This window comes from Oncorhynchus kisutch, linkage group LG29 (assembly GCF_002021735.2).
Source record: "Oncorhynchus kisutch isolate 150728-3 linkage group LG29, Okis_V2, whole genome shotgun sequence".
In the NCBI taxonomy this organism is placed as follows: domain Eukaryota; kingdom Metazoa; phylum Chordata; class Actinopteri; order Salmoniformes; family Salmonidae; genus Oncorhynchus; species Oncorhynchus kisutch.
This window is the reverse complement of record NC_034202.2, coordinates 25,540,870-25,563,299: the sequence shown is the minus strand read 5'-3', so window position 1 is coordinate 25,563,299 and position 22,430 is coordinate 25,540,870. Positions and strand designations below refer to the sequence as shown.

The window sequence follows — 22,430 nt, the reverse complement described above, 5'->3', positions numbered from 1 at the left end:
GATTACAAACAACTAAAACAACAAAAGGAATACAAAAATATCAAACATTTATTATGGCAGTACAATGCTCAAAAAGTAGGGTACATATAATTCAAATCACATTAGAGAGTTTATGATTAGTGTTTCAATGATTGAGAGAAACAATATAACATCTTTATGTAGGTCCAACAAATATTACACAAATATGTCTACTAAGGTATACTAACATAAATCAGGCAAAGTCATAACAGGCTATGACTGACATAATGCACTCAAATAATAATATATCATAACTCAATGCAACACCCTGAGTACAGACACTACAATGTAGGTGGAACAATATGTAAAGAAGGTTTGTATAAAAGTTTCAAATTATGTTATTTAAGGCCATTTTAGTCTCACTAAATTGTATAATAACACAATAATAACTCAATAATAACTATAATTCATTAAAGCTATAATAAAACAGGGGATGACCATCCTCCTCGGTGAATTTCATTTTTTTTAATTTGGTGAAACAAAGAAAGTGATACTTTTTTTAGATAAAACTATACTAAATATACTAAATTAAAATGCACTGTTTTGCAATAAGGGTCTACAGTAGCCTCAATAACACACTCTGGGGTAGCACCATGTTGTAACCGGAGGACAGCTATTTTCCATCCTCGTCTGTTTACAATGACTTCAATAAAAATACCTAGGAGGCTCATGGTTCTCACCCCCTACCATAGACCTGCAAAGTAATTATGATGGCTTACGGAGGACGTCCTCCAACCAATCAGAGCTCTTGCAGCATGAACTGACATGTTGCCCATCCAATCAATGGATCAGAGAATGAATCTAGTAGTGAAAACATAAGCTGGCCCTGTAGTGCATAACATGTGGTGAGTAGTTGACTCAAAGAGAAAGACAATAGTTGAACAGTTTTGAAAAAATTAATTTCTTAAAAAAATAAGGAGAAGCAGCAGAGAGAGAGAGAGCTGCATTTTGTTCACTTTCTAGGTAATGCAGCTATTTAAATTTAGCCTACTTAAACACCTGGCTCAAACAGAGAGGAATGTTACTTATGTTAGCTAGCTGGCTAAGGCTATCCAACACTGAAACTCTTCCAAGTCTAGGTAAGCTTTCGTTTTTTTATATTGTCACCGGGGCCCACCGGTGTAACTGCTAAACTGCTTGCTGTACACTGTACTGCGTGAATGTAGTGGGTTTACTAACACATTATTTCTAGTAGCTATGTTGACTATGATGTAAGATAATATGGTGACAACGATGTAGGCTGTGTGAAGCGGTTTAGTGGTTATGATATGAAGCTTTGGCTTGGAAAGTGTTTTTTGACTGGTCACTGACAACTGTTGTGTTGTGCACTGAAGTCCACAAGCGAAGGGAAAAGGTGAGAGGAGGAGAGCGCATAGAAGCGAGAAAGATTTATACAACGAGCAAAGTGACGATGCTGTTTGTATGTGGCTGCTATGAAAGTGAGCTGTGTGTGCGGGTGATCAGGGGTGTATTAATTCTGCTAATTCTGTTGAAAAACGTATCTTAAACAGAAGCAAATGGAACGGGTACAAACCTACCTGAATTTGTCCAATAGAAATTCTCGTTTGCAACGGTTTGAACTAATGATTACACCCTAGATCAGCTAGATGCAGGCACTGTCTGTCACCTTGATTACTCCCATTTGTATTTTGACATGTGCACCTAGGCTAGGTTGTAGCAGCCTCATGATGGGTATAGGGAAAATTAGAGTATGATGTAGCAGCCTAAACCTATAGATGTTACATTGAGCTGGGTGAATGGAATATGAATGACAGTCATCCAATAGTATGCTGTAATAGAAATAAGGCCATAAAAAAAATTTGTCCTCCCTAATCATAAACGGCACCAACCGCCACTATGACCATTGTACCATAATGATCATTTTGGACTTATGCCCAGCATAATTTTGTTGCTGTATCACCAATACTTTTTTCTTTACAGTTACAAGTACAGTACTTCCACATACATACATACATATATCTTGAAACTAAACCTGGCTGAATTTAGGCTTGGGGTTGTCCTTGTACTTTTCATCCAGAAGAATGTTCCACATCCTCGCATCAGTGGAAGTGTTTCACAGAAACATGGCTGATTGACATTTGATTTTTCTTTTAGGAATAGATTGAGGATTTTCAGACTGAATGGCCAGAACACTGTGTGCTCTGTTAGGTCATCACTCCTAGGGACTCAGTGGTGGCTCCCCCCCCTCATTGATGGTGCGGTAGAACTGAGGCTGGGTCTGGGCCAATGGGGAGTCTGTCTGGGAGAAAAGGGCTGGCCGGCTCTTCGGGGTCCACCGCAGGAATCTGCCTGAGGTCACCAGGTCACCGTAGCCCTGGGCGTGGGAGAAGGCGTAGCCTGACCGGCGGGTACTGGTGCGGCGGGCTTGGACACGGCGAGGGGCAGGGGGTAACACCTTGTCCTGTCTCACCTTGTACCTCACCTAGAGGGAGGAGGAGGAATGAGAGAGAGTGAGGGAGAAGTAATAATTTGTGAATCTTCAATGCCAATTACAAAGGAGTTAGCCCTCGACATCTGACCTTGTCGTTGACAGTGGGCCACAGCAGGATGCGGAGGAAGCGATATGCCACCACGGGAAGCACACAGAGGATGGAGGTGAGTAGCATAGTCAGCCACACATTGGGCTGGTTCAGGGAGTTCCTGGCTGTGCCTGTTACATAGAGTATAGCATCACAACATGTATTCAGATGATGATTGCTGCGACAGACACTCACCTACATAGTCACAGATACTGTAACAAACAGTTACAGATAGTGTCACTGACCAAATGTTCAGATAGAAAGACATGAATGATGAAGGGAGAGGAGGTGGATGGATGGGTGCTGAGTGGTACTACTCACCAATGAAGGGGAAGGAGGAGGTGAAGATGAGAAACATGCCATTGCTGTACATGGTGAATATGACAGCAAAGTACACACACAGACTGCCCCACAGGAAGAACTGGTTCACTGATGTCCAATAGTGAGTGTCCAGACCCAGCTTTAACAAAGACACATGCAGCTACCTTAGACGCTGTTACTGTGTGTATGTGTTTAGAGAGATGCCTTCTACATTAGTCCAGAGTGTGTATGTGTACAGTTGAAGTCGGAAGTTTATATACACCTTAGCCAGATACATTTAAAATCAGTTTTTCACATTCCTGACATTTAATCCTAGTAAGAATTAGGTCAGTTAGGATCACCACTTTATTTTAAGAAAGTGAAATGTCAGAATAATAGAAGTGATAATTATTTATTTCAGCTTTTACAACATTCCCAGTGGGTCAAAATGTTACATACACTCAATTAGCATTTGGTAGCATTGCCTTTAAATTGTTTAACTTGGGTCAAATGTTTCCGATTTCAAAGAAAACCGAGATATCAACACAAAAAATTAGGACAGTAAAATTGATTTCTGGACATCACTCATTCTTAAAATACTTCCACAAACCTCCCACAATAAGTTGGATGAATCTTGGCCCATTCCTCCTTACAAAGCTGGTGTAACTGAGTCAGGTTTGTAGGCCTCCTTGCTCACACACACTTTTTCAGTTCTGCCCACACATTTTCTATAGGCTTGATGTCAGGGATTTGTGATGGCCACTCCAATACCTTGACTTTGTTGTCCTTATGCCATTTTGCCACAACTTTGGAAGTATGCTTGGGGACATTGTCCATTTGGAAGACCCATTTGTGACCGAGCTTTAACTTTTTGACTGATGTCTTGAGATGCTGCTTCAATATATCCACATCATTTTCTTTCCTCATGGTGCCATTTATTATGTGAAGTGCACCAGTCCCTCCTGCAGTAAAGCACCCCCACAACATAATGCTGCCACTCCCGTGCTTCACGGTTGGGATGGTGTACTTCGGCTTGCAAGCCTCCCACTTTTTCCTTCAAACATAATGATTGTCATCATGGCCAAGCCGTTCGATTTTTGTTTCATCAGACCAGAGGTCAATTCTCCAAAAAGTATGATCTTTGTCCCCATGTGCAGTTGCAAACCGTAGTCTGGCTTTTCTTTGGCGGTTTTGGAGCAGTGGCTTCTTCCTTGCTGAGCGGCCTTTCAGGTTATGTCGATATAGGACTCATTTTACTGTCGATATAGATACTTTTGTATCTAGCATCTTCACGAGGTCCTTTGCTGTTGTTCTGGGATAGATTTGCATTTCTCGCACTGGAATTTTCCAAGCTGTTTTAAAGGCACAGTCAACTTAGTGTATGTAAACTTCTGACCCACTGGAATTGTGATACAGTGAATTATAAGTGAAATAATCTGTCTGTAAACAATTGTTGGAAAAATGACTTGTGTCATGCACAAAGTAGATGTCCTAACTGACTTGCCAAAACTATAGTTTGTTAACAAGACATTTGTAGAGTGGTTAAAAACAAGTTTTAATGACTCCAACCTAAGTGTATGTAAACTCCCGACTTCAACTGTATGTTTGAAAATATGGTTTAAGCCTCAGTTGAAACATTCATATACCACCACACATGCCCAAATTCGATAACTTAAGTACACATGTTATTTCCCATCTTCTCCCTTCTCCTTACCTGTATACTGACGGCGATGAGCAGGCAGGTCTGGGCCAGCAGGGCGAAGGACTGATAGTCCACAATGTCTTTGCCGTCGTCTCGGACCGTGTCGTACATGGCTGCCCAGGGAATGAAGAAGAGGACCAGGGAGCTGTAGCCACTGTGTAACACTGTGTAGACAAAGGCCCTCTTACTGAAGTACTGGTTGAGCTGGCCTGGGGCGTAGAGCTTGGGGTACTGGAAACTCCACCGATCATTTACATCCTAAACACACAGATATATAGGGAGACATACACTGAACAGTGGTGTAATACTTGAAATACTTGAAAGTACTATTTAAGTACTTTACCATTTATATTTTACTTCACTACATTCCTGAAGAAAATAATATAATATTACTCCATACACTTTCCTTGATACCCAAAAGTACTTTTTACATTTTGACAGGAAAATGGTCAAATTCACACACGTATCAAGCGAACATCCCAGGTCATCCCTACACTGATTGAAGTGGATTTAACAAGTGACATCAATAAGGGATCATAGCTTTCACCTGGATTCATCTGGTCAGTCTATGTCATGGAAAGAGAGTTCTTAATGTTTTGTATACTCAGTGTATGTGATTACATACATATTACTTACTTGCATCGGCATACATAATTGGCTGACGTACATTACTGACATACTAACATAAGAGACCTGATTACCTGGTCAAAGAGACTCAACGCCAGCACAGGTAGAGCTGTGTAAACCAGGTTATACAGGGTGATGAACCACTCGTCATACACAGTCTGTTAGGGGGAACAACAAATCAAATCAAATGTATTTATATAGCCCTTCGTACATCAGCTGATATCTCAAAGTGCTGTACAGAAACCCAGCCTAAAACCCCAAACAGCAAGCAGCAAGCAATGCAGGTGTAGAAGCACGTCTCAAATAATACACATTAGATTCATGACTGTTGTTTAGTCCATTAGAGCCCAGTATGTTTCCTGGTCAGGAACTACTTCTGCCACTAGTTATAAAGGGAATTAACATGTCATACTCTAAACAAACTAAAGCATGACTTTTCTTCTCCTCTCTGTGCATGCACCTCTGTCTCTGTGTCTCACCTGTGCTGAGAAACCGCAGAAGAAGCCGTACCAGAAGTGGACGAAGGTGAAGGTGAAATTCTTGTAGAAGAAGTAACGCAGGAATTTGCACATCCTCAGGTAGGACCAGCGGCCGTGCACCAGCAGGAGGCGCTGCAGGTAGCGGAACTGAGCGAAGGAGAAGTCACTGGAGAGCACCGCCTGCATTCCCTCCTGACCTGATATACCTACTCCTATATGAGCAGCTAGAGGGGGGAGAGAGGAAGAGGGGTGGTGGGAGAGAGATGGAGAGGATGCGTGTGTGTATGAGTTGATTAGAGGAATCATAACAGCAGTCAAACATTTAGCATCAAGAATCAGGATCCTTCAACACCTTCACAGTGATCAAGCAGCTCATAATCGGAGCTGTTTGACCCTTGATCAAGCTGCCCTACCCTTGATCATGCTGACGTCATTGGCGCCGTCACCGATGGCCAGAGTGATAGCCTGCTTGTACTTCTTCACCAGCTCCACCACCTGGGCTTTCTGCAGTGGAGTCACCCTGCAGCAGATCACCGTCTGACACATACACGCTGTCCGCAGCAGCTCCATCTCCATGTCCTTCTCCAGGGCAAAGGCCTGGGTGGAGAGGGAGGGAAGGGGAGATGGAGGAGAGGGGGAGGGGAGAGGGAGTAGTGGAAAGACAGAGATAAATGAATGAAACAGAGATTGGAACAGAGATTATGAAAAGTAATTACAACATATGTCAAATCAGAATATAAGTTTTATGTTTCCAGTAACTTGTCCTGTGACCCACCAGAGTCCTTGTCCTTACCAGACTGTGTCCGTTAATCACCATAGCGTACTCTCCATCCACTGGTTCATCTGCCACAGTCTCTGTCTTTAAAAGACAAAACAGGCCACTTCTACTCTTCGTGACTGTAGGCTCCTCTGGTCCATCAGGTCTCATCTTCCTCCTTGCGGTCCTGGTCAGGGAGAGAGAGATACGTTTACATGTCCCCTTACTGTGGTGCGTCAAGCTACGAAAGTGATTGACAATAGTCTGTCTGTGGACTCACTGGAGCTCCTTTCTGACTTCCTCTGCTGTGTTTGCCGACACGATGAACACTTCGGTCATCTCCTCTCGCAACATGTTGCAGGAGTAGCCAATGTTCTCTGCCGTTTCTGTTCCGACACAGAGAGAAGAGAATCAAGGTGCGCCAGAGAAAACTATTGTAGCCTATTGATAGTATATTCTAAGGAAGATAACCCACCTTGCTTGTCTCCAGTGAGCACCCAGATCTTGATGTCGGCTTTGGAGAGCTGCTCAATGGTCTGAGGCACTCCATCCTGTAGCTTATCCTCTACTGCAGTGGATCCTAACAGCTACACACACATACCGGTACAAACATGAAAGATTCAGTTGATATTGTGCTAGTGGATTGTCTTGTAGGACATTGTAATGATACTTTTGTCTGTAGTACCCACCAGCAGGCCTTTCTCGATCTCCTCATACAGTGCATCCAACTTCTCCTCCCTCTCGTCCATGGCAGTGCTGGCCTCATGGTGGCGCAGTTTCCACTCCTCCATATACTTTGGGTCTATGTCCTTGTAGGCCAGAGCCAGCGTACGCAGACCATCCCCAGCATACTCCTGTCAATGGAACAGTTACATTAGAGTTAGGATCTAACACACGGGTACAGAGTTGGACATACAGGATGTAGTTCATCTTGTGTAAGATTTTACATATATTCGCACGCTCCACAAAAAGTACAGAATTCTAAACACGGACACACAGAAGCTGGTTACTCACATTGAGGTGTTCGGTGGTGACCTCCTTTAGTTTGCTGCAAGAAGGGTTCAGTCTCTCAAAGATTATGGTGTCTGCTCCCTTACAGTAAAGAGTCAGCTTGCCCTCCGGACTGCGGACTAGGGGCCACACAACACATAATCAGGTTTTGTTAACTTAAATCTCAATGTCAATCGGTTACAATAAAGCCATCAATGTTTGAACAAACTTCACATATCATTCAGATAATTCTAAATAGCTACAGTTTCAGAACATATTCCCCTATAATTCTAAAGGCGTAACGGTTAGTGTTTGTTGGACTCACCGATGACCGACATCCTCTTGCGGACGTTGTTGAAGTCCAGTACAGCCAGCAGCTCGTAGGTGACCAGCTCTCCCATCTCCACTACAGTGATGCTCTCTGGCGTACGAGAGCGGAACACAAAGCCAAAGTTCCTGGCTGCTGTGACCAGAGCTCCCTCGTCTGGTGACTGGGCCTGGTAGTACAATTCACCTAGAAGATCACAATAATTGGAAGATATTTACTAGTCGCCTTGTCTAGTTTATGGAGTAGGTAGAAGTTGTCCTCCCAACCACTGTGCAACTTCTACCTCAAGCCGCAGTCCATAGTCACCCACACCAATGCAATAACATATGAATCCAGCAGGAGTCGCTTTCTCACCCTCCTTCTTCTCCTCGGGCATGACGGTGTGACACAACGCAAGCAGGCGGAAGAAGGCCTGCACCTCGGGGTTGCCCTCCCTCACCACCTCCACTAGGCTGTGGTCATGGAAACAGAACTTTGGGTCGGCCAGGTTGTTCCAAGAGAAGTCCACCTTCTCTGTTTTCTACCAGAGAGTGAGTGAGGGTTAGGAATGTTAGTGCCACGGAATGTAAGGATTTATTGCCAAAGAAAGGGCCTTAAGAGATTTTCTTTCATACATTTAAATCCATAAACCCAACACACCCTTTTCCTCCTCTCACCTCATTAATCTCCACTCTTTGTCCAGAAAAGTCCAACAACTCCCCTGGAGAACAGAAACACATTTAGTCAGTTATATGGTACAGTGAATGATTGCCACCTATGTGTATTAATGTATGCCTTACCGTGTGTGTAAACACATGATGCATGCTTATAGTGCTAGACTTGACCTTTTTGTTCATCTACCGCTATTACCATCCATCCCTGCACATTGATATGGTAATGGTACTCCTTGTATATAGGTTCATTCTTGTGTGTTTTATTTCTCATGTGTTTATATATACAGTACCAGTCAAAAGTTTGGACATACCTGCTCATTGAAGGGTTTTTCTTTATTTCAACAATGTTTTACATTGTAGAATAATAGTGACGACATCAAAACTATGAATATATATAAATAAATGTAAAAAATATATACCGTATTTTTTAACTTGTTAGTAAGCATTTCACGGTAAGGTCTACACCGGTTTTATTCGGCGCATGTGACAAATACAGTTTGATTTGATATAAGTGTGTGTATTTCAGCGCCAGGCCTCACCATAGGACTTCCCGTTGATGGAACACTTGTTGAAGGTCATGATGTTCTGTGTGAGTGTTCCAGTCTTGTCAGAGAAGATGTATTTGATCTGGCCCAGCTCCTCGTTGAGCGTGGTTGTCCTGGCCTCAGCAGGCGTGTCACTCTTGGGATAGTACATCTTCCTGTCCCAGTCTATGTAGAAACTGTTCCCCAGGCGAATGATCTCCACACTGCACCCAAAACACAGGAGAAAGAGAAAGTGGGAGAGAGAAATGCAAACAATTCACATTGATGATTCATGGTGATGTAGTCCTGTCATCAAAGGCACAGTAGAAGTAACACATTTGGACACAGAGATGCAATTGCAGTGAATGACTGGATAATATGTGAAGTGCACTGACCTGACATAGAGGGATATAGGCACCACAGTGTTGAGGATGATGACGTAGGACCAGAAGGTGAGGAAGGCTGAAAAGGGAGCGTTAACCCCCTCTTGCTTGGGTAGGAATGCAGCAAACTTAGAGCCCTCCTGGTACTCCCAGATTCCATTCCCAACGGCCAGGATTAAACACATAACCGCCAGGAAACCAAAGATCTGGAAGACCAAACACGACAGTTAAGAAGTGTGTGTGTGTGTGTGATGACTGTGTGTGTATGTATAGTCATACTCACACTCAGCACCAGAACATTCATGAGGCGATCAATGCTGGTCCGTTTCAATGTAGTCTTTCCACAGTTCTGCATCAGCTTGGTGTCTGGACCTGGAAGAGGAAATAGATTGATCATCAGTTGTGGATATATTTTTTAAAGTCTTAGGTAATTTCTCTGACATTATGTGGACCGGTGAGACTCACCTCCAAAGACGACCAGGCCGAAGCACCACTGAGTGTTCCTCAGAGTACAGCCTCTCAGCAGGACCCTCTCGTTGTCCAGGGAGTACATCTCTCCCTTCAGAGTCAGGGTGCCAGTGAACTTATCTAGGCGGTTGTTGGGTGGCTCACAGCGCACCTCGCCTACACAGGGACAGAGAAGTTCAGGGACTGTACAACAGTTAAGAATATTCTGATTCATAAGATCTAGACTTTTAAGCCATGATAATCTAAACTTTTTTCCAGTCTTACCGTTGAAGTTGGCCAGTTTCTCTATGCAATCCTCCAGTTCCCCTGTTACAGTCAGGGCCTGCTTCACCTTCAAGTTAGTTTCTCTAAAGGAGGAGGAGGGCAGGATGAGAAACACAGAGAAAGAGGAAGAGCTCATACAATTAAGAAAAGGCAGTGAAATATCTTTGGTGTCAAAGGTAAACACAAACACATGCATGAATGCAACAGAGACACACCCATCTAGTTCAGCTGTTTCTATGTAGATGAGGTTGAGAGGCTCACTGCTGGACAGCAACAGGAGATCGGCCTGGAGAAAGAGAGTGATAAAGACAAGAGAGAGAGCTATAGAATGTTAATGTGAAACCCCATAAATTATGACTTACTTGAAATATAAATTAGTCCGATTTTCTATTCTGTAGAATGACTGGTGACCTACACTGGCTGATTGTATTTCTGTGGTACATCTGCCCTTTGACCCTCAGCAGACATCTCCAACCTTACCGTGACAAACTGATTATTCTCCAGCTTGATGATGTCCCCAACTTGAACATCCATCCACTTTTCACTCCTTAGTCTGAAAAGAGCAAGATCGTAATGATGCTGCGCTAAAGCAAGCCTAGAGTGACATCTGGTGTTTGAGAATGCTAACACTGACTAACAAATCACCACCTGATGCATACACAACAAATATACAGACCTCTTGAGAGATAATCTGTGACATTCAAGCACTTTCCAAGCACTGAGAAACAAGCTAAGACAAAGGGAAGAGAGACTCACTCTCCATCGATGAGGACCTCCACCTTCCGGTTGTTCACCTGTCTGTCACATCTGTGTCTGTTCTACACAGGCGAAGGAGAGGGAATATTAGGATCTGGAGACCAGAAAAAAACAGGTCTATGTAGAAACCATGTTCTGTATCTGGTCTTAATACTGTAATTAGTAGACGTTGAGCTCACTATGTCGTCGCTGCCGTCCTTAGCCATGGTCATGGAGAGCACCAGGACCAGGGGGACCACGGTGGTGAACCAGGACAGGGATGATATCTCTGGGATGAGCTGAGAGTAGCCAGGAGAGACAAAACATCACCAGCAGGGACTCAACTTTCTGCTGCCAATTAGTACTGCTACTACCTACAATATAGTATAAGCCTACAGCCAGCTCCAGGCCATGAGGGAGCTTATGTGGATACTATGAAGAAATATACATTTGCACTCAGATTCTACATTTTGGTATATTTACAGCTTCAAATCTTCTTGGGTATGAAGCTACAAGCTTGGTACACCAGTATTTGGGGGGTTTCTCCCATTATTCTCTGTGGATCCTCTCAAGCTCCGTCAGGTTTGGGGAGTGTCATTGCACAGCTATTTTCAGGTCACTCCAGAGATGTTTGATCGGTTCAATCCGGGCTCTGGCTGGGCCACTCAAGAATATTCAGAGACTTGTCCCGAAGCCACTCCTGCGTTGTCTTGTCTGTGTGCTTAGTGTTGTTGTCCTGTTGGAAGGTAAACCCCAGTCTGAGATCCTGAGTGCTCTTGAGCAGCTTTTCATCGAGGATCTATCTGTACTTTACTCCATTCATCTTCCCTTGATCCCGACTAGTCTCCAAGTCCCTGCTGCTGAAAAACATCCCCACAGCATGATGCTGCCACCCCCATGCTTCAGCATAGGGACGGTGCCAGGTTTCTTCCAGACATGACACTTGGCATTCAGGCCAAAGAGTTCAATCTTGGTTTCGTCAGACCAGAAAATCATGTTCCTTTAGGTGCCTTTTGGCAAACTCCAAGCAGGCTGTCATGTGCCTTTTACTGAGGAGTGGTTTCCGTCTGGCTACTGAGGAGTGGTTTCCATCTCTACTATAAACGCCTGATTGGTGGAATGCCGCAGAGATGGTTGTCCTTCTGGAAGGTTCTCCAATCTCCACCTAGGAAGTCTGGGGTTCTGTCTGAGTGACCATATGGTCCTTGGTAATCTCCCTGACCAAGGCCCTTCTCCCCTGATTGCTCAGTTTGGCTGGGAGGCCAGCTCTAGGAAGAGACTTAGTGGTTCCAAAGTTGTTCCATTTAAGAATGATGGAGGCCACTGTGTTCTTGGGGACCTTCAATGCTGCAGGCATTTTTTGGTACCCTTCCCCAGATCTGTGCCTCGACACAATCCTGTCTCACTCTACGGACAATTCCTTCGACCTCATGGCTTGGTTTTTGCTCTGACATGCACTGTCAAATGTGGGACCTTATATAGACAGGTGTGTCTTTCCAAATCATGTCCAATCAATTGAATTTACCACAGGTGGACTTTAATCAAGTCGTAGAAACATCTCAAGGATGATCAATGGAAACAGGATGCACCTGACATCAATTTCGAGTCTCATAGCAAAAGGTCTGAATACTTACGTAAATACGGTATCTGTTTTAAAATGTTAATATATTTGCAAATATTTCAAATCTGTTTCCGCTGTCATTATGGGGTAGTGTGTGTAGATTGATGAGGACATTTATTTATTTATTTAATAGATCTTAGAATAAGGCTGTAACGTAACAAAATGTGGAAAAAGTCAAGGGGTCTGAGTACTTTCCGAATACACTATATCTATAGGCATCAGCCCTGTGCAGCATTGACAGAATAAGGCTTAGAGTGGCTGCATTAAAGGCTGTGTAAAGGTTACCTGGAGACAGAGGAGGAAGAGGAAGTAGGCATTGGCCAGCCTTTGGAACTGCTCAAACAGATTGAGTGGGAGAAAGGTGAAGATATTGTATTTGGAGGTTTTAATGGCATTGTCCTGCATGGGAAGCAAGAGGGGAATGTGTTACTGTGACAAATACACATGAAAACATAACATGCAGACACACAATGTAAACAATGGCTTGGAATGAGTAATCGACAGCAGTACTTACAGCATACTCGTAAGACAAGTTGAATTCTCTGTCATTTGCTCGCAGGTGTCTTTCTTCCTCTGTAGGGTGAAACACAACATCAATTATATATCACAGGTGTGGCAATAAACTGCTCAACTCTTCCACAAGTAAATGTTGGCTTTAGCCCCTTAAGGGCTGGGACACAGATAGCCAGATCACAGGCGTGGCAGTAAAATAATAAACTCTGGGGATGCTCTCCACATCAGAGCTGGGGCTAGACTACAGCAGGTCAGTTAACTCACCTTTTACTTCCTTCCTCCCACACTCCAGACCCAATTGTGACAGTAGCGACCCCATGTTCAGCTCATCACTCCCATTTCACACCTGGGAGAAGAAACAGATGGCTGATGTGGAATAATAACTTGATTAATAATGGAATCACAAAGTGAAACTCACTATATAAAATGAGGCAAGGTTGGGAAACTTCCTGACCATGATGATTTCTCCATACTTGTGGTACAGCTACAGTATATTGTAACCGTGTTATGACAGAGCGAAGGGAGCGGAACGGTCTCATTTACAGCAGGTCTATACACTCTAACCAGTGTGTGGAACAGCAAGTATGGAACAGCTATAATCATTTTATGACAAGTTCATGGTGAGCCTTGCAGGGTTGTACTAACGTAGGCCTATGTGTAGTATCCTTGGCAACGACCACTTATCAGTTTTACACTATTGGTGAGAGTGAGAATTCTTTAATCACTGGCCCCGCCTCCACACATATCCGCATGCACACACAGACACACAAGCCTGTTCCCTACGCAAATGAGCTTCCTGATATCTAAATGAACACCAAGAATCATTAACTTTCAAGTGAACATTTTGTGAAAATGGCATTGACGTGATCTAATGAGCTTTATACAGAAATGATCGAATTGACTTTATAGGGATAATCTGTTGAGTTATGGACAAGGCACTGGTTTTTATGAACAGGTTTCACAGGTTAAATTAGTCACGGAGTAGGCCAGATTTTTTTTAAATCATGAAATTTGAATTTCATAAATATAATTTATGTTTGGGTTTTATTCTTCTGGATTACTGTGGCTGGAGCTTTTTAAATGAAGATCAACCATAATCTGGGAATATTTTAGGCCATGTCCATGAAGATAAACTATGAATCCTCTTTATTACAGTGTAAATTGTTCCATGAGGAAGCTTTGAATTTTGTTTGAAATATAAAAAAATACAGATCTGATCAAGGCAAGTCTGGGGTGGCAGGTAGCCTAGTGGTTAGAGTGTAGGGCCAGTAATCAAAAGGTTGCTGGATCGAATCCCCAACCGGATAAGGTAAAAATCTGTTGTTCTGCCCCTGAACAAGGCACTGTTCCTCGGTAGGGTGTCATTGTAAATAAGAATTTGTTCTTAACTGACTTACTTAGTTAAATAAAGATTAAAAATAATAAATTTTTTAAGTCCAGTATAAAGAGGAGTCAAATGTATAGTTTCTGATATTAAGGATGAAGCTCTTGTAAAAGCTCATGTACATTAACCTGCTATGTCGTACATTTCCCCTCTATGCTCACTGGTAGAGTAAATGCCATGTTGAGATGTAGTAGTCACTCCTTATCAACCATTTGTACCAGAACAAAATACACTTGATAATCCATACTCAGTCACTACACTTGAGATCGCTAATAACCCTGAACATTAGACCTGGTATTCCCCACATTATGTTCGCCTGCCTGAAGTCACAAAGTTCTCTTATCAGACTCCTTATCAGTCTCCTTATCAGTCTTCTAGCTCCTCTGTGATGGCTGCCACCAGCTCAAAAACCTCATACACAGCTCACACACACCTTATACATTCAAGTAAATAGAAAGCCTTAGAAGTAGAGAAACTATTATATATAAACTTGTCAGAGGAAGACACTATAAAGAAGATAATATTAATATATATATGTATAGTATCTTCCTCTGACAAGTTTTTCACCATGAAATTGTACAGTTCAATGACCATCTGTTTTGGCCGAAACTCACAAATAAACAGCCGAAATTCACTCCAAACCACAGGTCAAAAAGTAATCTCACGCTCTCACGCCCACCACAACACCAAAAGCCTAAACTTCTCCCCAATTCCATGCTTTCCCACACCCATATTTCTTTCATTTTTGTTTTAGTTTAAACTTTCACATTGGGAATATTTACTTCCTGCATTGTACCAGAACACACACACTTTGATACAAAGTACCCACTGGGCACACACACTGGTTGAATCAGCGTTGTTTCCACATAGGGCTGTGGTGGTCACGAAATTTCATCAGCCAGTGATTGCCAAGCAAATAACTGTCGGTCTCACGGTAATTGACCGTTAATTAACATAAACACATTTAACATTTCCTGGCTTCCACACATAGCCTACAAGCAGACCTTTGGAACATCTACATTTTAAAAAGTCTAATAAATCCATGTAATACAGCCTACACCTTTACAATAAATCCCTTATTGTAAAGACAGGTCTATGATATGCAGAACATGTAGTCTATTTCAGAAGAACAGAATAGCATAATCTGAGTTGTCCTAATGTTAGGTCCTGATCTGGTTATGCCAAGTGGCTGTGGGCTACACTAGTTCTTTTAGTAGACAAGATTTGCATAGACTTCAGTGGCATTATTTTATAGTATGAAAAATATAATTGAACAAAGCTAAATAAAATGGAAAGAATATTATCTCCAAACAATTGGTGTGCGCACATGCAGCTCTTCTGTGTTGAGCGGTTAACAAAGAATTATGAATATCTATATTTTCTATTTAGAGTTATTAATGTAACTTTAGTTGTTCTACAAACCTTGGGCTATATGTTTTGATTTTTAATACATTGTAAGGCTGCATGATGAGACTAATGATGATTTGAAAAAAAGTTGCTGGAAAGTTGCTTGAAAGGCACGAGCTCGGCTGTACACACTACATCAGTCTCTCATTCACAATTTGACAAGCACTTGATGATCAATTCCTAGAATTTCACGGCTGCATCCCCTTTGTGTGGCCGTAACACACACTAAAAAAATCCATGCCTTTTTTTGGGCCAGTGGCCCTTCTCCCTAGGTGCTGTGCACTCCATCACATGATTGGGTTTTTCTTACTGGCTACAAGTGAAGACAGTCACATCGGGGATGCAACTGCGTGGTTCCTTATCCAATTCCAAGCTGCATATTGAAGATATTGGAAGAACTGTCCACATTTACTTTTCATCAGCCAACAAGGTGAGTAGGCCTTATGAACAGCAAAATCACTAGCCTCTGTTAATCTATTCCAAACCTTGCCTGGGACAGTTGTGGGATGCGATAGATCCAAAATGAATACAACCACTAGCATTAAAAAAATGCAACGTGGCTGACACAGCAGATCAGAACGTTTAGCTTAAAATGTTAAACTATTAGGCTATTTCTTTACATTATAAGCGCAAAAATGTGCACATGGTAGTAAGCTATAAGCGCAAATGTTCCATGTTCCAAATACCATTATCAAAAGTGACTGCAAATGCAATTATGCATGTAATGCTTCAATTTAAGAAGTTATTTGGCCACTTCAGTTGTGATACAAACTTAACAAAACATATCGGCCTATGGTTAGGCTACATGAGGTGTTTATTTTAATTTAACTAGGCAAGTCAGTTAAGAACAAATTCTTATTTTCAAAGACAGCCCAGGAACAGTGGGTTAACTGCCTTGTTCAGGGGCAGAACAACAGATTTTTACCTTGTCAGCCCAGCGATTCGATCTTGCAACTTTTTGGTTACTAGTCCAACGCTCTAACCACTAGGCTACCTGCTGCCCCAGTGTGCGACTAGGATTAGACAAAGTCTCAAAAAAGGCATTATTGCTTGGGCTGGGCATCATTCACAAATGATAATATATCATTCACAAGTGATAGGCTAATATTGTCACCCATCAGACATAATCATGTCTTTACATATACTAAATAAAATATGTGTGACATTTTTTTAAATTTAGAATGGACCATTATCATGCACCTGTATTGAAACAGGGACAGCTGGAAAAAGTACATGTCATCTATGTACTTAAATAGCGAATGAAGGACTATTTTCCTGTGGTTCATTCATTTGCTATACTCCTGTTTTAAATATAAGCAATGTGCGTAACATTAGGAAAGTTGAAAAATAAATATAGTAGGTCTAGCCTATAGAAAGCTGATTCTCTTCTTTTTAGTAGAGGCCATCACTCTGTTTTCTCGCGCAATTGCATAGCCGATTGAAATGTTGCGCAACATGAGCTCATGCGCTCATGAACTGTTTGATTAGATTTTCTAATACATTTGCATTGATGTCAGAGTGATTAGAGGGACAATAGAGTGCCGAGTACCAGGCAGTTAGCAAGTTTGGTAGGCTACTAATGACCATCAGCAGCATCAGAGCTTGGAGCAGCCTAATTACCGTGACTAAACGGTCACGTGGAATTTGAATGTTTTCATGACCTGTGACTGCCGGTGTGGTGGTAATACGGTCACTGCAACAGGTCATTTAAATTAACTTATGTTAAACCAACGTTGATCAGACGTTGAATTGACGTCTGTGCCCAGTGGTTTTATGTTCAAATTCATTAGGATGCTGTATATCAGTTTGATTAACTGATCAGCTTTTCCTTATTAGCCAAATACTGTATGTCTGAAGTCCCTGAACTTGTCGACAGACCCGTTCGAGACAGACCCCAGGCACAGGTTCACTTAATTGTTAGCAGCAGTATCATTGGAGAAAAGCAAATAATGTCCAGTCACATACCTGTGAGAAGAATGATATCGGAGTCCCTCAGGAAAGTCAAGGTCCTTCAACAGAACACAGACAGGTACAACAAAGACGGGCAGGAAGTAGGCCTAAGGATGTCTCCAACGACACCCGCTTCTCTCACTCAACACACCCTCCCTGTCAGTTGAACTAGAGTAAATCCAGGAGACGGAACTGCGCTTCAGTCTGGGCAAACACACTTACACCAAGACGCAGACCCAGAGGGTCTCCTGAGACTCCTAGGTAGAAGGCAGGAGTGGAGCAGAGCAGGTGGAGTCCCAGAGGTGGGGTGTGAGGAGGTGGGGGAGGCAAAGTCATGGGCAGCTACAGGAAACAGAACGGGATCCCCCTAAGGGTAATGGCACAGAGCTAGAGTAAACACTGCAGCCAGCGATCTTTGGACCTGGATGTTGAGACACAAAGCAGAGGCAGGTGCTGAGCAGCAGTAAAACTGAGGTGAGGGACAGACACTGGCCAATCAGAACAAACAATGGGGCAATGACCTGGAAGATCAGAGGATACCAGGCATGTCACACACACCCTGAGGTGGGGACGCATGCGCAGACACACTATTTTCCACTTCCTATATATGAATTCATATCAAAACAGTCATACTGCACGTTACAATATATTCTATATTTTGATTAAAGTCTATGAGTTTTACCCTTTAGACGTGGCATTGCTCGTATGTGGACTAGAAGTGTTAATACCATCGGAATTGTGATGATTGTTATGAAAGTGGGGGGAGGATGTTGAACAGAATCTCAGAGCTTCAGAGCCACAGGTGAAATCCAAAACCTGGACACGAGTACAAAAGGGTCCTCTGTAGTCCCCAGGACTTCATTATGAGCCAATGGGCAAATGGATGCACAGCCACAGAAGCACGGTCACACACACAGATACACACACGCACATGATACCAAGGAATGTTGAAGAGACACTGTCATTATTACTGAGTGCATGTCTTACCTTGTGGTGATAGACATCTTCATGACCCTTCTTCAAGGGCACAGTGGTCTTTTCAGGGCACGTGTTTATTATAAGGCTCTACCAAGCTCAACATCCGCAGCTTGGAGAGAAATGGCAAGGTATCCTCCAGACATTTACGAAATACCAAATGGAAAAGGATATTTGTGAACATTCTTTAGTTTTATGCAATGGTTTGTATTTTACCTCTTACAAATAACATAGCTGCAATATGAATTAATGCTGATTATCAAACAAAATATTACTGGCAAAAAACAGCAGGAAAAAAACAAGTCATGTAAAAATTCATGAATAACTATCACATCTGGAGATGAGAATCAGGTTTTTTTGTAAAGGAAAACACACTAAATTCGCCAGACACATCAACAGATATTTCTTAAATACTTTATACAAAATTCATAAATTGGAATGTACACATTGTAAATGATCAATACCATATGTTATCCAGTAGCAATAATAGAAATAAAACTGCACAATAGTACTTTGACTGATATACTATACGTGCTAACTATTGTGGTGATTTAATAGTAGTGCAAAAGTTCACAAGTTAAAAAAACGATGTATTAAAAACAGAATGAAATGATAAAAAGTGAACACTTGGGGACAGCTTGGCACAAGGAACATGTCATGTTAAGAGTGGCAGTGCCGTCCTTAAAAGGTAGACATTTTTCCCTAAATCAACAGCCCAAAAGATGTAGGACTTCACGTTGGTACAGTAGATACTGTATATAAAGCCCAGATATAACTTCTGCAGTGTGTGATTTTGCAGTTGTTTCCTATTCAACAAACAGACTATAATTGTATGGACAATGGCAGTGTTACTTGACAAATACAAAAATATTTTCAGTATGAGTGTGATTTTTTTCTCCCCTCATTTCTATGAGGAAGTTGACTGGCATGCATCACACTTTAAGCGAATTGATACAGTACTGAACAGCTCCACCATCATTCCATGTTTCCAAAAAAGGTTTACACACATTTTCAATGTCAACTTTAAAAAAGACTAAGAGAATAACTACAACTCAACAAATATTAAACCAATATAAATCCTTCAAAATTATTAAATACAGTTGATTTCAGGCAAATTGACCAATCCTCTATTGTTGTTCAACAAAAGAAATACACAGAAAACAAGGGGTAAAACAGGTATTAAATAGACAGCTTCTATTATCATCACAGTAGCAAGGCCACTCAGAGATACAAGGAAACAAAGCTGGAAAATAATTGTTTTTCTTCAACGGAGACAAAAACTGTTTAAACTCCTCTGGTCCCAAAATATCCTCTAGGTCCAGTTAGTATCTGTAGGGTACTGCAGCACAAAGCCATTCAAAACAACCACTGCAAACAATACTCAAATGCTATCTAGTAGCCCTCTTTGTTTGCAATAGTAGACCTCATTCGTCATCTGGAATAAATACATAAAAAACGATAAATAAAATGTCTGTGTCATAGAGGGTTGGCAAGATTAGCCAAATGTTTGTAAAGCATGTTTTAAATGTCTTCACCAGGGTTATTTCCTAGTGAACGTTTAAGACACGGCCCTCCATACACCACTGCACTTTGATGTACTGTAATAAGCGATTAAACATGCTCACATCTCCATCTATCCTTAATGGAAGTTTCTCTCTCTATTGAAGGCAGCCCTTGGGTTGACGATGTTGATGTCAATTTATCTCCACCCAGCACAGCCAGAAGAGGACTTGGCCACCCCTCATAGCCTGGTTCCTCTCTAGGTTTCTTCCTAGGTTCTGGCCTTTCTAGGGAGTTTTTCCAAGCCACCGTGCTCCTACACCTGCATTGCTTGCTGTTTGGGGTTTTAGGCCGGGTTTCTGTACAGCACTTTGTGACATCAGCTGATGTAAGAAGGGCTTTATAAATCAATTTGATTGAATTTAGACTCAAAAGCATTATAGAAAATACTAATTCAAAGTGCATTGTCAACATGGTACACTTACGGGATTAATGGGTCAGGAATGAGAGCCCAATTCCTGGCAGGACACACAACCCCTTTACATTGAGTGCTGTTGGCATTACAGTACCTCAAGTCAGAAAATAGGTGGATGACTCAAATGTAAAATCACTTCAGAAACACCACAAGGCACCACTTTCAATACAAAAAAAACACTTTCCTTTTCTACAGCAGAAACCAATGTATTTGTACACTATATTTAGGAGCAGGGTACTTGACATGTGGTAGAAGTCAAAAGGATAGAAACCAGGTGAATCTACCTTGACCGATGCACCAACATTAACAAGACATCCCGTGTTTGGACCCTTAAAGTAGCATCGATGAGACTAACAAGGATCCTGAAGAACACTAAAGTGAGATTGAGGAAGATAAATAAACAATTTTGTACTATAGGTTATAGTCTAAACTTCACACATTCACAGCTTCCAAAGTGTAAGGCATCAAACGTACAGCCACAGTTGGGGGGGTATTGCACATGACAAACATTTGTGGGATGAGGGGGAGACCCTGTACTGAAGTACATACAGGCTGGCAGGGAGGTGACTGGCACACAATGCCCATGGCATGTCCATAGTGCAAGACTGGCAGACCCACAGGAAGTACAGTATTGTGTGAGTGTGTGTAATAACCACTTAGTGAAAGAGAAACCGTGTGTGTGAATGATATAGTGAGTGAGAGATTCATAAGGTGAGTGTGATAAATAGTGACCGTATGTTGGTGAACCAACCAACAGCCAGTAGCAGCCAGGAAACATAATTAGTCCAAAGTCGAGCGGCTTTCCTTCTGTGACAAAGATTCTCCCATCCCTCTCCACTTGTCTTTACTAGAGGCCCTTCACACTCCTCCCCTCCTTTAGGGAGACCTCATCTGCCCTCCTCCGCAGAACGTATCTCAGACTTGAGTTTGACAAACTCCTTGGCCACCTCGTCGTTTGAACGCTGGGAGAGGATGCGCATGGCGGTGAGGCCTGTCTCATCCATGGTGACACTCTGGCCCAGAGGGCACCAGCACGCCACGCTGCCTTTCTCTGCCACGTCCCTCAGCTGCATCACAGCCATGCCCACCACCCGGTCAGCACGACCAAAGCAGTAGTCCTTCACACACATCTGAAGTTCGTAGCACTCAAAGCCATCCTCGTTGCCCAGGACACTGAGGAGACATTGAGGGGAGGGAGAGTTCTTTTTTACGATGAGCATTGGCTATTTCAAGGGGCTACTATTGGTTAATGTAGGTAACAGGCTACTGTACTATTGCTTGGCTCTGCACTCACAAGTGGAAGGTCTCGTTGAACTTGGGCGCCCAGCTGTTGTTCTTGGACTTGGTTTGGAACTTGCGCTTCTTGTCACTGAGGTGGGGTCCGATCATGGTGATCTCCACGAAGGGCCGGAACATCCCAGACGTCTGCCACTTCAGATCATTGCCTCCCACCACTGATACACAATGAGGAAGGAGATTGTTAGTTTGTTGGGACAGGGAGAAACAGAGATAATGGTTCATTATAGTCATTTTCCCTTAAACCTTTACAAATCCCTATAAGAACCTTTGACAGTGACTTTGTGCTCCCCAGTCCCAGGATGGGTGAATAGGTCCATCTGTATGGATATCTCTCCAACTGGCTTGTCCACTCCTGAGCCTAGCGTACACACAGATAGAGACACAAGACATGATCTTCTAGTGGTGGTCAGTGGTTATAGATACCAGGAGTAATATCCGTTAGGGAGGGGGAGGAGGAGAGGGCATGGGTAGTGTCATACAACCAGGAGGAGGAGCAGTCAGGGTTGATGTTTGGGGAAAACTCACCCACAGGGGCAGG

At 42.5% G+C, this 22,430-nt stretch overlaps 2 protein-coding genes across 4 annotated transcripts in view; both read right to left on the bottom strand.

Annotated features, from left to right (window-relative positions):
- Positions 1–30: 30 nt before the first annotated feature.
- Positions 31–18,055, bottom strand: LOC109874354 (phospholipid-transporting ATPase ID). 2 transcript variants are annotated; one of them, XM_020466224.2, is made up of 28 exons: positions 17,659–18,055; positions 13,167–13,268; positions 12,904–12,962; positions 12,675–12,788; positions 10,969–11,067; positions 10,790–10,851; positions 10,514–10,586; positions 10,249–10,319; positions 10,034–10,116; positions 9,767–9,925; positions 9,585–9,673; positions 9,314–9,507; positions 8,934–9,142; positions 8,398–8,441; positions 8,096–8,261; positions 7,739–7,927; positions 7,438–7,553; positions 7,113–7,277; positions 6,899–7,010; positions 6,704–6,809; positions 6,460–6,610; positions 6,080–6,263; positions 5,667–5,890; positions 5,262–5,345; positions 4,573–4,818; positions 2,880–3,018; positions 2,559–2,689; positions 31–2,461 (listed from the first exon to the last, which is right to left on the bottom strand). In XM_020466224.2, the coding sequence occupies exons 2-28, from the start codon at positions 13,219–13,221 to the stop codon at positions 2,198–2,200; spliced, it is 3,588 nt and encodes a 1,195-aa protein (XP_020321813.1). In that variant the 5' UTR covers positions 13,222–13,268; positions 17,659–18,055; the 3' UTR covers positions 31–2,197. The 2 variants fall into 2 exon arrangements, with proteins under 2 accessions (XP_020321813.1, XP_020321811.1); XM_020466222.2 differs by having other exon boundaries at positions 13,167–13,248.
- A 742-nt stretch (positions 18,056–18,797) lies between these two features.
- The window catches only part of LOC109874011 (protein unc-13 homolog B-like), a 124,731-nt gene continuing 121,098 nt past the window's right edge, over positions 18,798–22,430 (bottom strand). For both annotated transcript variants that reach the window (XM_031809138.1, XM_020465747.2), the window contains 3 exons: positions 22,158–22,250; positions 21,888–22,047; positions 18,798–21,766 (listed from right to left, as the gene is read on the bottom strand). In XM_031809138.1, coding sequence (XP_031664998.1) covers positions 21,481–21,766; positions 21,888–22,047; positions 22,158–22,250 — 539 coding nt within the window. In that variant the 3' untranslated portion in view covers positions 18,798–21,480. The remainder of the gene's footprint in view (positions 21,767–21,887; positions 22,048–22,157; positions 22,251–22,430) is intronic.

Bases quoted from the DNA above. Each gene is read 5' to 3' on its own strand.
- LOC109874354 (XM_020466224.2), bottom strand. From the start codon at position 13,221: ATGGGGTCGCTACTGTCACAATTGGGTCTGGAGTGTGGGAGGAAGGAA. The intron at 12,963-13,166 runs GTGAGTTAACTG...TTCACCCTACAG, and splicing joins TGGGAGGAAGGAAGTAAAAG to AGGAAGAAAGACACCTGCGA. The intron at 9,926-10,033 runs GTAAGACTGGAA...GTCCCTGTGTAG, and splicing joins GAAACTGGCCAACTTCAACG to GCGAGGTGCGCTGTGAGCCA.